Source organism: Tursiops truncatus, chromosome 13 (genome assembly GCF_011762595.2).
Source record: "Tursiops truncatus isolate mTurTru1 chromosome 13, mTurTru1.mat.Y, whole genome shotgun sequence".
NCBI lineage: Eukaryota > Metazoa > Chordata > Mammalia > Artiodactyla > Delphinidae > Tursiops > Tursiops truncatus.
In genome coordinates, this window is record NC_047046.1 from 18,743,911 (window position 1) to 18,759,543 (window position 15,633).

Consider the following 15,633-nt stretch of genomic DNA (forward strand, 5'->3'; position numbering starts at 1 on the left):
AAACATTCATCCGTGCATCCATTCATTCACCCAATAAATATTTAATGAGCATATACTATGTGCCAGGCACTAACCTAGATGTTGGGGATACACTGGTCTTGCCTGTCATGTTTAAGAACTTGGATATTATGAAAAGAACAGTGGAGATCTACTGAAGGATCTATGATCTGAGACTCCTCGTGGCCAGCACCCCTTTCCAGCAAGAGAGACAGAGAGGATGGAAGAAAGAAAGAAATATATCTGAGAATCTTTCCATCTTTCAGTATGTGAAAATGCCTGTTTAACCACATCCTCACACAGAGTGGGTATCATTGTTCTCATCTTTTATTCTTTGCCTGTTTGCTAGGAAAATATGTATGAAAGTACAAACCAAAGTCCTTCCCCTCATGAAGCTCACATTGTAGCAGGGAAAACAGGCAAATAATAATTGTGATAATTTGTGATGAGTGTACCAGGACAGGTGGGTGGTGTTTAACTTCCTCTGGGTGGTCAGGGAAAGTATCCCAGAAGATGGGATACTGTGAAACAGTGTGGGGAAGAGTGTTCTCAGCAAAGGGAACAGCAGGTGCAAAGGCCCAGAGGCAGGAGAGGAACTGAAAGAAATCCAGGCTCTGGAGTTCCAGTTCACCTCTTCACCTTCTAGTAAATTATAACACATCTCTGCCCCCTGTCTTGTTATGGGTCCAGGGTCTCTGTAGTTAATTGCCTTTGGCATATGACCTTGTGTTTTCCCGCTGAAAAAGTTGGTCATATTTATTTAGTAATTTATTTGAGCAGCAATACCAACCTACTATTTCTTCATTAACACTGTATTTTGAATTTTAGGTTCACACAGAATTGAAACAGTAGTACAGAGGGTTCTTGCCTACCCTCAGTGTTAACATCCTACATAACTGTAGTACAAGTCTTAAAACCAAGAAATTGCCATTGATGCAATACTGTTAAACCAACAGTATTGGTACATTCTTTTTTTTTTTTTTTGCTATATAATTCTATGAAATTTTAACACATGCATAGTTTCATAAAACCAACACCACACTCAGGCTATAGAACTGTTCCAAAGAAACCCATCACCCGGAAGAAACTCCCTGGGGCTACCCTATATAGTCACATCTTGCTCCCAACCTACCTACTATTTGAAGGCATTATTTCCAGGTTACGATCACATAACTGTGCTGATTTTTGGAATAGAATATGAGTGGTGGACTGGAAAGTGTCTCAAAGTATTAGCTTCAGATCTGACACCAAAATGTATAAACTTGATGTTGAGCATGTCCAGGATGTGTCATTCTGCCTCAGTCAATTTTATGGTTGATTGAAGATTTCTTTGGGGTAAAATTACAATGATATTGCCACATTTAGTGAGAACTTCACGGTGTTGGGACTTAATACATGCAGTTGGACATTTGCTCCTCCCAGCATCCGCAAGTGGGTGAGTTCTGTCATTCTTCCCACTTTACAGCTGAGGGCACCGAACGAAGCTTAGAGAAGGTAGTCACCTGCCCAGGGACACACAGCGAGGGAGGGAGTGGCCGAGCTGGGCTCCCACTCAGTCCGACTCCAGATCCTGTGTTCTTCACCCCCTGTTGTAGGAAGGGAAGAAGAGCTAAGCTTGCTGGGTGTAGGCTGCATCCACCTGCTGTGTGGCCTCCAGCAAGTCACTTACCTTCTCTGGGCCTGAGATCCCTCAGGAGGTCAGAACAAGGTCCTTTCCAATTCTGAAGTTCTGTTAGTTTCTAGATTGTATGAGTTTGCAAAGAATTAGAAACCAGTGCACAACAACTCAAAAAACAAAACAGCACGAACGTATTGACAACATTGCATGTTATTTTGGAGAGTCAGAGGCCGGAGGCATTTTTGAGCGTGTCAGGCCAGCGTCATCTGCTTTAGTTTTCCAGACAGGAAGGCCTATGATTACAGCTTTTGAGGACACACCACAGCTAAAAAGCATATGTTTGCCTCAATAATATTGGAAGGGCAGACATCATCTGAGCCTCTAAGTGACTTCATGTTTGAAATGGAAGATGCAAGAGAAGCAGAACAGCCAGGCCTCGGCAGCCTTCTAATGATTTTTCCTGTTACTCTCATCATTAATAATAATGTATTATTAATAAGCCATGTATTAAGCAGTTATAGCCAAGCACTGTGTTAAGTGCCTTACATCTGTTGTCTCTCTCAAACGTCCTTTGGCAGCCCTATGAGACATATTATTATTATCCCCATTTTACAGATGGGGCAGCTGAGGCTCACAGAGGTACTGGGTGACCAGAGAGGCATTGAACCCAGTCTGCTCTTAACCTTCAGGTTGTAGTTGATTGTGCACCCTCCGCTGGTCACCATACAACCCTGCATGTCCTTTCCTCTCTTGCTAGTAAGTATTACGAGAAGGAAGCCCTCCTGATGGACCCCGTGGATGGCCCCATCCTTGCATCTTTGTTGGGTAAGTGGTCCAGTGCTCTGAGCTTCCTCTGGATCTCTGGTCTCAGCTCCAGGGGGCACCTCCTAAGGGCCTCTCTCGCCTCCCTCCAGCCTCTCCCTTCAAAACTGCTCCCTGCCTCTTGCTTTCAGGGTCTTGTGCTGGTTTCTCTTTAGCAGGACCCTGGGTCATGCTAGCTGCCTGGAGGGGAGAGATGGTGAAATAAGTGGTCCATCTGGTGGTAGAAGGGAGGGAGGACTTTCCAGGGAGATGGCTTCCCAGCCCCTGTCTGCTCCACAGTAGGGCCCTGCGCCCTGGAGTACACCAAGATGAAGACTTCTGATCACTTCTGGACGGACCCCTCAGCTGACGAGCTTGTCCAGAGGCACCGCATCCACAGCTTGCACCTGCGACAGGACTCGCCCACCAAGCGTCCGGCCCTCTGCGTGAGTGGGGTGGACGGTGGGGCACTGGGAGGGAGTCTGGCTGAGTTCTGGACTTGGTGTGGAGGTGGGGAGTGGACCGGGGCCTTGGTGGTCACTCCAGACCTCATCTGCCACCTCCCCGCACATTGCCAGATCCAGAAAAGGCATTCGAGCAGCAGCATGGATGACCGGCCGTCCCTCTCCGCCCGTGACTACGTAGAGTCCCTGCACCAGAACTCCCGGGCCACCCTGCTCTATGGCAAGAACAACGTTCTGGTTCAGCCGGTGAGAGTTCATCTTGGGCCCAGTTCTTCCACTGGGGGTCTGGCTCCAGGTTGTAGAGGAGGAGTTCCCTCTGGCTCCTGGTTGCTCATCTATCCATCCATCCACCCATTCACCCATCTATTCATCCATCTGTCAAAGTCTCCACCCACCCAGCCAGTCTCCTCTCTTCCAGTCTCTGTATTCACCCATCACTCTATCCATGCATCCATCACTATTTCTTTATCCATCGGCCTGTATTTATATCCACCCAACCACCCATTCATTCATCCATCCATCTACCCATCATTACGTCCATACAGCCATCTACCCATTATTACATCCATCCATTCATCTACCCATCGTTACCTCCATCCATCCACCCATAATTATATTCATCTATTAATCCATCCATCTACCCATCATCAATCCATGTCTGCACTTGTCCATTTGTTTTCCAGTTCATCTGTCCATCCATCTGTCCAGCCAGCTGTCTATCTATCATTCTCTGTTGTAATCACTCATTCATTTAGTTCACTCATTTGTACTGAACCTGCTATGCACCGTTTCAGGTGCACTAAAATGTGAAAAAAAATTGTGTATCTTAGAATCGATGAAATACGGCAAAGATGCTTCCTCCCGGGGTTGCTGGCATGTGTGGTTGAGATATTTATGGAGTGGAGCCGTGCTCGGTACACCCTCGGTGCTCAGTAAATGTTAGTTGTCTGTCTCCACATGTTGTGGGGTGAATCTGGGGGGAGGAGGGCTGCCTCTCATGTGTGAGGCTTGAAGACAGCCCCCTCCGCCAAACCCCACTTGGGATAGAGCAGAGCAGGTGAGAAGCCCTGCAGGCATATTGGGAAGGCAGAGGATGGGGCTCCTGGGCGGGGAGTATGGAGAGGGTATTTGGGGAGGGCGTTCTGGGCAATATCTGTGGAACAGAACTCGGCTGCCATCTCTTTCTCCCTTAAGACTGGACACAGTGATGGCAGATACATGCCTTCCGTTTTGGAAAGGGTGTTATTGAGAGGACAGAGCCCCCTTCCTGGTTCTAAAGATTCCCCCCCGACTCCACCCTTGCATCAGGGCTCCTGAGCCACATGAAAGGGTGGGGTGGGCGGCCTTCACAGCTGGACTCCGTAGAACCAAACCCGTCGTGGTGGTTGGCTTAGCACAGCCATCTGGAGGGAGGCTCGGGGTTTTCCAGATGGACATGGCTGTGGAGGGAATGAGCCAACCTCTTGGTTCTGGTTGTGTGCCCTTGAGTCACATGGGCCAGGGCCCGTGTCCACTGTGATGCCAGCGCTATGATCAGGCCTGAGTCCTGCTGTCTCTGCAGAGGGATGACATGGAGGCTGTGCCGGGGTATCTGTCCCTGCACCAGACAGCTGACGTCATGACCTTGAAGTGGACGCCCAACCAACTGATGAACGGGTCTGTGGGGGACCTGGACTACGAGAAGAGGTAGGGTGCTGGGAGCCTCCCTTCCCCTCGGCGAAGGGATGTTTGTGCCCTGTCCCTTGTGCCCCGCCTCTGCCCCTGCTCCGTCTGGTTGTTATGGCCACTTGGTCCAGCCTCCCTGCAGCTGTGGCCTTGTGGGTAACTCAGGAGGATCTGGGAACTGACTGGAAGAATCTTAGGATATAGGTATTAGGCAGTGCCCTGGGCAAACACCACCCGGAGAGAGAAATCGTAACAAAGATCTCGTAAGCCCGCAAATGGCAAATACTCCCCAGTCTCCTGCCACCTTACCCATCACTCAATGCAAAAGGAAGGCCAGACGGTGTTGGTTGTGAGCATCTGGTCCAGGTCTGTATCTCCTGTAATACCCTGCGAGTTATAAGACCCAGCAAAGGCCTTGGAGTCACACTTCAAAGAGACCCGGGGACCAGGGATTCCCTGCCTGCGATCCCCTGTGTTCCAGCGCAATTAGGGAAAGTTTAGGAAAAACACAGGGAAGCCGCCATGCAGAGGTGCAGCCCGCCTGGTGATTTCAGCTGGGGGAGTCTTGGCTGCCGGTGGGGAGGAGGGATGATGGGTTTTGCTGCTCTGAGCCCACATCGGGCTCTATTATTATTATTATACATGTTCTCGATTTCTTCAAAACTTTTGATTAGGAGGAATTTCTAACATAAAAATAGAACTCAGGTACCCATGATGCAGCCCTAACAGCCATCCCATCATCCCCTCTGCCTTTCATATTGTCCTGCAGTAGCAAACAAACATCATGAAATTATAGGATTTCATCTATAAATATATATACATATTTGTAAGTATAGATATATATATTTATATATAAAAAAGAAGAACTCTTTCCAAGAGCCGTGACCAGAGCACTATCACTGTATTCTGTGTAGTGTTAAGCCTCGGTGTGATTAACGCCAGGCTTTGGTGTGATTAATATCATTCTCTAAGCTGATCACTTCCTGGGCAAGGGTTACCGTCTGTCCTCAGAGACGGTCATTGGGAGGTGCAGTCAGTCCTCAGCTGGGCCACGTAATTCAGCTCCAGCCAGACTCCTGAGTTTCTGATGGCAACACCTTCTGGGAGGAGCAGTGTGGGAGCCGAGGAAATGCTCTTGCCCTTGAACCTTATATCAGCTTGTTCATCTGAAATCTCTATATCAGGCCTTCCCTGACCTCCCAGCTGAGTTCAGGTCCCACGGAGGTCCCCTGAATCTCCTTCTTAGCATTTACAAAATCATAATAAATCTGTTACGACTTGTGTTCCGACTGTCTCGCCCTTTAGATATCAAATAATTATGAAGCAAAGCAGGGAAGTCAGGGGACCTGGATTCATTCATCAAATGTTAACTGAGTACCTACCGTGTGCTAGACACTGTGCTTGGTCCGAGAGAGAGAACAGATGCGTAAAAGGAGAGGAAAATCGATCTTTCAGAGCTTACACTGTATTTACATTGTACTGAAGGAGACAACGAATAAGCAATGAACAAATGGATGTGATGGGAACAAGTCCTTGCTCGGTCCTCACCTCACTGGATGACCTGGGGTACATCACTCCCCCTTTCTGGGCCTCAGCTTCCCTCTCCTATCAAATGAGGTGGGTGGACAGGATGAGCTCTCCAAAACATGAAGGGTTCCCCAAGGGTCTGCAGGGGTTCCTAAACATTGACGTGTCTTCCACCAAACATCAAAGCTTTCAACAACACAAGGACTCTGTTTGTTGGTTGGACCTAAGCCCAGGATTGTGTGGGCAGGAAACTTTTGATGTTAATGTTTTGGGAAAGACATTGGACCAAATGGTTGCCAAGCACCTTCCCTCCAGCTCAAATCATCGGGGACTCTGTTTCTGCCTGTTTCTGCATCATCTTTTCCTCTGTGGACAGGCATATCATAAGTGCTTCAATATTTAGTTCCAGCTGAATCTGCACGTCAAAGGTCACTGCTAATGGGGTTGGGAACTTCCCCAGCCCTGGGCTCTGAACCCCCATCTATCTTGTTATCCTTGCCTGGAACTGAGGTTCACTGGAATAAAAACAGCCAGGGGTCAGAAATGTGCATGTTGGCATGGGAAAGGGGGGAACCCAGGGGCTCCAGCATCCCTCTGGGGATCAAGGGACAATGACGATAAGGAGGAGGAGGTTCAGGACCTCTTTCCTCTTTTCCCAGCCAGACTTCCCTCTTACACAGCCAGGATCATGACTCCCCAGCTGGGTTTCCTGATGTTTGAGGGGAAATACCACCAGAAAGGTGGATATTTGGTCTCTGGAGTCAGCCCAGACTTGGCTCAAATCTCAGCCCTGCCATGTGGAACAGCTGGAACCCTCATACACTGCTGATGGTCCAACCACTTTACAAACAAGTTTGGAAGTTTCTTATAACATACCCTTGCTATATGACCCAGAAATTCCACTCTAGAAGCTGTTAGAACATGTAAAACGAAAACAGAAACTCAACTCTTGTTCCTTCCCAGTTGGATAATCAACTTCACCTCCCTGAGCCTCAGTTTGTTCATCTGTAAAGTGGGGATGTGGTAATGGAACCTCTGAAGAGACATACAGGGAAGAGTCAATAAGAAAATGCATATAAAGCCCTTAGCAGGAAGCCTGGCAGCTGGAAAGGCATCCCGGTCATGGGGTTTGTTGGTGTTAATTTAGGTGGATCCCAAGGACCTGTGGCCACAGAGATCCTCCTTGCTGGTGTCTGGTGGTAATTGGAGAGTTGCCTTGTTTCCTGGGCATTCCAGGATCCAGCATTTACCATTCATTATGAACATTCTTTAAGCATTTTGCAGAAGTGAACAAAAAGCCCAGTCCCTCTCCAGGAACTGGGGGCACTCCTGTGGCCCCCACAGCACCTCTTGGAGAGACAGAGGAGAAAACAGGCAATTGCAGCCCTGTGTGATGGGCCTGGTGTGGAAGCCCTGGGAAGGAACTCCTCACTGAGACTCGCCTTGTGAGGGGCTCGGAAGAGGCTGCTTCTCAGAAAAACGCTTGTATACTTGACCATCGTCCAAGGACAGTCACTCCATGGATCCTGGCGAGACTGATTCTGGTATAGACCTGTGCAGGAAGGACCCTCGGAGAGCATATATTCCAACTTCCTTGCTTCACATCAGAGGAAACTGAGGCCCAGAGACGGGGAAAGACTGGCTCCACGTAGGTGGCAGGAGTGGGATTTAAACCCTGCCTGACCTTGACGCCTGTGTTAGTGTCCTCCAAGAAGCAGACACCAAGACAGGAGTAGACGTGCAGAAGAGATGTAATGGGGGAAGAACCTGCAAAGGATCAAAGTGAGGAGCAGGACGAGGCGGGCAGACCGAGAAGCTGTTCTCATTACTGGGAAGGGATGGGGAAAGGAAGGAAGACTGGCCAAGAAGAATCTCGGACACAGTGCAGTTCTAAGAACATTTGGCCAGATCAGTAGGGGATCCCTGGGCTAAAGTTGACCATTGGAGGAGTCTCCCAGCCCACAAGAATAGACCTACACTGTCACCCCCACGTGCTCAGTCCTGACTAAAAGCAGCTCAAGTGAAGCATGACCTTAGCACAGATGTGGTGGATCCACAGGGGCGGCCTCTGAAGCTGTTGGTTGGTCACTCTGCTCCCCGCAGCAAGATCTGAAGGAAACTTGAACAGTGCACTCCTGTGGCCCCCACTGTCCACTGTGTTCTGAGGGGAAGGGCAATCTGTTTCAAGACAGCAGTAGGCATTGAGCTGGAAATGGAAAACCTTAAGTAAATCATCACAGGGACTGTTCACCAAGTACCTTTTCATGCATCACCACTGTGTTAAGCCCTTCAAATATGTGATTCCATTTAATCCTCACAGCAACACGATGCAGTAGATATTATTATGAGCCCCGTTTTATAGAGGAGGAAAATGAGGTTCATGGAAGCCTTCAAGTCACCCTGCTGAGACCTGTGCAGTTAAGGCTGTTGAGTGGCTGTTCTAACCACATGGTGGCCTGGAGTTGGTCAATACTCTTATCTTAGATGCTGGTGACAGAAAACCAAACTCAAACTGCCTTAATCATTGGCTCACATGAACTGAAAAATCCAGGGTGGTGGCTTCAGGCATGGCTGGATCCAGGGACTCAAATGAGGACCTGAACTCTTTCCATCTCTTGGCTCTACTTTCCCAACTGTTGACTGCATTCACAGGCAGGCTTTTTCTTGCCATGGCCCTCTACATCTCCAGAGTTCTATCTCCTAACCACTACTCTCCTAGCAGAAAGGAGCATCTCCTTCCCAGAGATTTCTAACATAAATCCAATAATTGAGTCTCATTGGCTCTGCTTGCATCATGGGGCAATCTGTGAACCACTCACAGTGGCTGGAACAGTGTCATATACTGAGTGGCCAAGCCACCAGGGTCAGGTGCCCATTCCTGGAGTCCTTGAGGTGGGGGAGGGTAGGAGAGAGCAGCCTTAGCCACATGGACTGGGGTTAAAGAAATGTGTGTGTAGGGGGGATTCCTTGGAAAATTGGGGTACTGGAACCAGAAGAAGGGGAGATAGAGTCTGGGAAGACTGGGACATGGATGTTGGGGATAGGTGGTCCTGGTGAGGAGGGTGGAGGAGCCCATGGATTGGGCTTCCCCATGGCGAGTTGGGCAGACATCCTGCAAGCTTGACCCTCTCTCCCCTTCTAGCGTCTACTGGGACTATGCCATGACCATCCGCCTGGAGGAGATTGTCTACCTGCATTGCCACCAGCAAGGTAGGGACTGAGGGTGAGCATGGGGCTGGGGTGTGTTCCTCCTGGACCCCCTGCCTGCCCCACCCACTTATTACCTGTGCAACCTCAGACAAGTGACTTCACCTCTCTGAGCCTCAGTTTCCCCATCTGTAAAATGGAAATCATAACAGCGTCTGTTCATGGGGTTGCTGTGAGGATCAAATGGCATTTGTTAAGGGCTCAGCATTAAACCCATGTATCAGGCACAGTTCTCACTATTCACATGCTTGTTATCTAATCGTTGCAACAACCCAGCGGTAGGGGCTCCATCATTCCCATTTTAGAGGTGAGGAAGCAGCGTGGCACATTGATATACGTCCTAAGCTCCCCAGTCTGGTCTCAAACCCAGGCCTTTGTCCCTCCAAAGTCAGTGTTCTGAAAATCAAAGATTTATAGCTAGAGTTCTCCTTTATAGCTCAAGGAAGGTATATTCTGAACAAGCAGAGGGCCATCTTGCTTTATTAAGAAAGGAATCTGTACATCACCAAGACACAAAACACAGTGATTTAAATTATTTAATGAGACAGACGTGGGTTCAGATCCAGGTCCTGCCACTCACCAGCTGTGTGACCTTGGGCAAGTTACATAACCTCTCTGAGCCTCAGTTTTATCATATGCAAAATAGGCAGTAATAGATATGCCTCATAGTGCTCTTTTGAATATTACAATAAGACAGTGCCTTTAACGTGCTATGCATGTATACAGTAAATGCTTAATACATGCTAGCAAGAGTCAATTACTAAAATAAATGAATACATAAATAAATTTAAAAAAAAAAAGAGTCAATTACTGCCCTAAAAATGGGTCTGTCTGAAAGCCTCCATACAAAAATAGGTCAGGTCAATTTGTAGAGTGTGTTTGAGGGGCATAGGGTGTTTGGGGGTACCTTTTTCCTTTGGTGGGTGAATGCAGGGAGGCCAAGCACCTTCTTCTTGACCTTGTCCTGTAGTTCCCCAGTTGATGACCTTGGTGGGTGGGATGAGGGGGACTCAGAGGAGGTGACAGCTGCCCCTGAGCTTCTGCCCAGACCTTTCCCAGAGCCTTAGAGCAGGACCGCTGGGTCTGGCTGGGCATGCCTGGGCGGGGGCCCATCACCATGTCTCATAGTGACTTCCTGCTGGGTCTCCTCTGGCCGGGTCGCGGTGGCAGTGGACAGCGGTGGGACAGTGGTGTTGGTCAGCCAGGACGGGATCCAGAGGCCGCCCTTCCGCTTCCCCAAGGGAGGTCACCTCCTGCAGTTCCTCTCGTGCCTGGAGAATGGGCTCCTCCCTCACGGGCAGCTGGACCCGCCACTCTGGTCTCAGCGGGGGAAGGTGAGTGATCGTGGGAGCCCCAGGGAGGCTGGGGTAGGGGTAAGCCATGGGGAGTGGCTGGCTGTTCTTGCCCATGGGCCCTTATGTGGCTGCATAGGCGCTTGCATGCCCCGCAGAGACCCTCGGGCTGTGCAGGTTGTGGAGACAGGTGAGTCCCAGGGACCACGCACTGGGATTTGTTCTTTCAGGGCAAAGTATTTCCCAAACTGCGCAAGCGAAGCCCTCAGGGTTCGTCCGAGTCCACGTCTTCAGACAAGGAAGATGAGGAGGCCACGGATTACGTGTTCAGGATCATCTACCCTGGCATGCAGTCCGAATTCGGTAAGCTGCCCTGGCCCTGGGCCCAGGGATCCACCTGTTAGCTGGTCCTGAAGTTGACTTCAGCCATGTGGAACTAGAGGACAAGAGATGTGGATTCTGGGGCCAGCAGGGGGACCTGGAATCAGGAAGTTGGGGTCTTGGCAGCCTTGATTTTCCCCAAATGAAAACAAATAAGCACTCTCTACTTAGCTAATAAAGATGTCCATGGGCACAAGGTGGCATGGGGTAGCAGCAGTGATATGGGCTCTGGAATCCTGGTTGCACTTGGGCAAGTCACTTCACCCCTCTGTGCCTTGGTTTCCTCATCTGTAAAATGGGGACCTATTCATAGCACCTATTTCATGGGACTCTTGCGAGGATCAAATGAGATAAAGCACTTGGCACAGAAAGAACATTCACATGCTATTATGTTGTTATTATTATTTTACTTCAATGTATTGTTGTAAGGATTCAATGAGATAATAAGCTGGTCAATGTAATGCCCATAGAATGAGGCCTCGCATACAGTAGGCCCTCAATAAATGGTTGTCAAGACAGCAGAGGGGGGGAATTTCCTGGTGGTCCAGTGGTTAGGACTCTGCATTTTCACTGCTGAGGGCGCAGGTTCAATCCCTAGTCGGGGAACTAAGATCAAGCAAGCCGCGCAGCGCGGCCATAAATAAATAAACAAACAAATAAATAAATAAAAGCCAGCAGAGGGGAAGGGAAGCCCTGGGCACTGGCACACAAGATTAAAACATGTGTCCTACAGTTTGCATGGTGATTGCCATGAAGTAGATGCTTAGTGAATGGGAACTGTTGCTATGAAGATCTTCATTACCAGAGGGCTGTGGTGACGATGAAATGAATTAATATTTGAAAAGTTCTCAGAAGGAGGCCTGACATTTGTTAAGCACTGTGTGGATGTCTGTTAAACAAATCAATAATAAGTTATAGGCTCTTTCTATAAACCTTATTTTAAATATTTAACCCTCTGCAGCCCTGTTCCCATTTGATGGATAATGGCTCTGAGATTCCCTTTGCTTAAGTGACCACGCTGGGCAGTGAGAGGCTCTTTTGAAAGCAGACACCCTCCCTGGCTAGGTTGGACTAATCGTGCCAGGCTGCTTAACGCTCCAGTTCACGTCCACTGCTGTCGGAGCTGGGACGTGGGCAGGCTTGGTGGTAAGGTCTTATGTTGCTTGGGTTAGCCTGTGTTTTCACGTGTATTCAGTTAGGAGCAAAGCCTCATGTTCCTGTGTCTTTAAGAGCCATGGAGCGTCCTGACGTGTATTGCCATATCCGTTCCTGCCCAGGATCAGGGGCTGAAGCCATCCTAGCCTCTCTGCGGTACTATGGCTCACATGGCGCACGCCCCCGCCCCCCTCCGCCCCCCACAGAGAGCTGATTTATCAGAGAGGCCAGTGCCCTGTGGCTGCCTTCCCAGGCAGCTCTCTCCACAGGGCCTCATCCAACAAACAATTTGTAGGCTCTTGCTGGGAGCCAGGCTGGGTGCTGAACGTCTTACTTATTTGGGGAATATCCACGTTAGCCTGTTGTGGCCCTGCACGTGCCAGGGCAACAGATGCTAGCTGCACCCACCCACACCCTCTGTGCAGGCAGCTCCACTGCCAGCTGCCAGCCTTAGTGTCTCCAGCCACCAGGGTTCCTTCTGCCCTGGTGGGTGGGTGGGGTGGATTACAATCAGTGCCTCCCTGGAGCAGCCCTCCGCCAGTGTCCGGTAGGAGCTGGTGTATAAATGCCCCAGCTTCCTCACCCCTCAGGTGAGAACACTCTGAAATGTGTGTCTGCACATGTCCTGGAGGTCCCCCACGAGATCAAGCGCCAGGTGCCCATGATGGTAACTGATGCAGTGACCAGCTTGTTACCCTCTTCGCCCTTCCCCTCCTGTGTCCTTTCACTTGTCCCCTACCTGTGCTTCTTGGGAACATCTCCCAACTTGCACTTGAATCCTTGTCTGCCTTCAAGGAAACCCCAACCAAGACAGTGTATTTAGAACAGGGCTTCTCAATCTTAGCACCACTGACATTTCGGCTGGAGTAATTCTTTGTGGTTGGGGGCTGTCCTGTGCACTGTAGGGTGTTGAGCAGCATGCCTGGTCTCCACTCACTAGGTGCCAAGTAGTAAATCTGCCCCCACCGCCAGCACCACGTTGTGACAACCAGAAATGTCTCCAGACACTGCTAAGTGTCCTCTGGGGGCCAAATTGCCCCCGGATGAGAACTGCTGGTTTAGAGAAAAGAACACATTACTACTTTCAAGTCTGCCACTGCAGTGTGGCCAAGTGACTGGCCCTCTCCAGGCCTCATTTCCTCATCTGTAGAACTGGGATAACAGCAGTCCCCACCCGGGATCATATTCTTAGAAGTCAGCTCAATGATACATCACACACCTAATATGGCAGATGCCCTGTGAGCAACGGTGGGTCTCATGTACTAAGTGACACTGTGTGCCGAGCCCACTTCTGTGCTCTCTCCATGTCTTAATTCACTTAATCCTCACCACAGCCCTCCAAGGCAGGTACCACTGTCATCACCATCCCCCCTTGTTCAAAGGAGGAAACTGAGGCACAGAAAGGTTAAAAAACTGGTCCAGGATTGCCCAGCTAATCCTTGGCATGGCTGGCATTTGAACCCACATGGTCTGGCTCCAGAGCTTGTGCTTCTTACATCCACTCCATGCAGATTGTTTTGATGGGAGGGTAGGGGAGGGCATTGTGGTTTCACTCCCTTCATCCTCAAGGTCAGGTTCAGCCCACATGGAAATGGTGACCCCCATGCTTGGTTGATTTTCTCAGGACCCTGAGCGTCACAGAGTTTACAAAACAGTCATGTTATGATTTTCATCTGTAAGGTCTGTAAAGTTCTTTCTGAGGAAGTGCCTAAATCTGAAATCAGCAAACCCCTTCTTGTGGGCCAAATTCAGCCCACTGCTTGTTTTTGTAAATAAAGTTTTATTGGAACACGGCCACACCCATCCATTTACATATGGTCTGTGGCTGCTTGAAAAGCCACAGCCGCAGAGTTGACTAGTTGGGGCAGAGACCACATGGCCCACAAAGCCAAAAATATTTACTGGCTGGCCTTTTGCAGAAAAAGTATACAGATGCCTGCCTTAAATGATAAGAGAAGAGTTTTCCCCTGTGGGAGGAAAGATGTGGCCACAGATGGTTCTAAACTCCCTTTCCGTGTCTTCTCACCCCTGTCTCCACCACCTGGTTCTGTGCCTGCTTCTTGTGCACAGAGGAGGCAAAGACAAGTTCTCAAGCATTTAGGTGGGTTCACAGTCAGAGAAGGGCATTTCCAGACCCCTCTGTCGCCAAGACAGTCTCTGTACTGTCTGGTATGGGAGGTGTGAGCCGCATATGGTCCTGAGCACTTGAAATGGGGCTAGTCCAAATTGTAAGTGTACGATGCACACTGGATTTTGAAGATTTTGTACCAAGAAAAAGAATGTAAAATATCTCATTAATTATTTTATATTGATTCTGTGTGAAAATGATAACATTTGGTGGGACTTCCCTGGCGGTCCAGTGGTTAAGACTCTGCACTTCCACTGCAGGGGGTGCGAGTTCGATCCCTGGTCAACAATGGTCGGGGAACTAAGATCCCACGTGCCACGCCATGCGGCCAAAAAAAAAAAAAAGATAACATTTGGAGTTTATTGGGTTAAACAGCACATATTGCTGATTGATTTCATCTGTTTCTTCTTACCCTTTTAGTGTGGCTACTAGGAAATTTTAAATTATGCTTGTACCTCACATTGGATTTGTATTGGACAGCACCTGCCCAGTGCAGGGTTTCTCAGCCTTGGCACTGTTGACATTTTGGGCTGAATAACTGTTTGTGGGTGGAGGAGGGAAGAGTCTTATATGTTATATAGGATGTTGAGCAGCATCCCTACCCACTAGATGCTAGTAACATCTAGCTAACTCCCAAGTCACGGACAGAATGTCTCCAGACATCACCAAGTGTCCCTTGGGAGGCCAACATCACCCCAGTTGAGAACCGCTGGTCTAGGGCAAGGATGGTTTGGGGAGACAACAGCCAGTAGGAAAACAGCTGAGAGTATGAATAGGATCTCGGGGTCTGATCCTCTAGGTTGGAATCCCGGCTCCACCACTTATTAGCTGAGTAGTCTTGGGCATGCTGCTTGAACTCTCTGTGCCTCAGTCTTCTAATCTGTAAAAGGGGATAATGATAGGACTTGAGCTCGGGAAGTGACAGCTCTTCTTAGTGGGAAGAGAAGGGGGGACTTTAGTCAAAAAGGTGAGGCTTTGAGTAAGTTATGTTACCATTCTGAGCCTCACTTTTCTCTTCTGCAAAATAGGAAAAAAAAATGCATCCCTTACAGGGTCGTTAGGGATAAGGCAATCCCCTGCATATAGTAGGGGATGTGCACCGAGCACAGAGTAGGCACTTTATAGGTAACAGCATTCTTTCTTCCTCTGATCAAACACAATCCATGGGAACTAAGTGGAACAGGACAGGGGAAGGTTTCAAGCCCCAGGGAATTGGTTCTTCTCGCCTTTCCAGTGTTCCTGTCACCGCAGACCTTCCATTTCACCAGGGCTTTTTATTTTGCCTCTTAAGTTGCTTCCAGTGCTGTGGGTGGCACTTCCCCTGTCTCCGTGGGCCCTGCCTGGATGGTGGTTCCTGCGGGACGGTCCGCGTTAGTGGTGGCCAGGGGCAGTCGGTGG

General features: G+C 49.2%; 1 protein-coding gene across 4 annotated transcripts in view; it reads left to right on the top strand.

The window, feature by feature from the left end:
• The window catches only part of SGSM1 (small G protein signaling modulator 1), an 82,339-nt gene that overhangs the window by 28,496 nt on the left and 38,210 nt on the right, over positions 1–15,633 (top strand). For 3 of the 4 annotated variants that reach the window (XM_073790247.1, XM_073790249.1, XM_073790250.1), the window contains 7 exons: positions 2,373–2,440; positions 2,717–2,862; positions 2,995–3,126; positions 4,442–4,566; positions 9,215–9,282; positions 10,408–10,613; positions 10,802–10,934. In XM_073790247.1, the coding sequence (XP_073646348.1) occupies positions 2,373–2,440; positions 2,717–2,862; positions 2,995–3,126; positions 4,442–4,566; positions 9,215–9,282; positions 10,408–10,613; positions 10,802–10,934 (878 nt within the window). The remainder of the gene's footprint in view (positions 1–2,372; positions 2,441–2,716; positions 2,863–2,994; positions 3,127–4,441; positions 4,567–9,214; positions 9,283–10,407; positions 10,614–10,801; positions 10,935–15,633) is intronic. The other variant, XM_004323326.4, reaches the window with a different exon arrangement.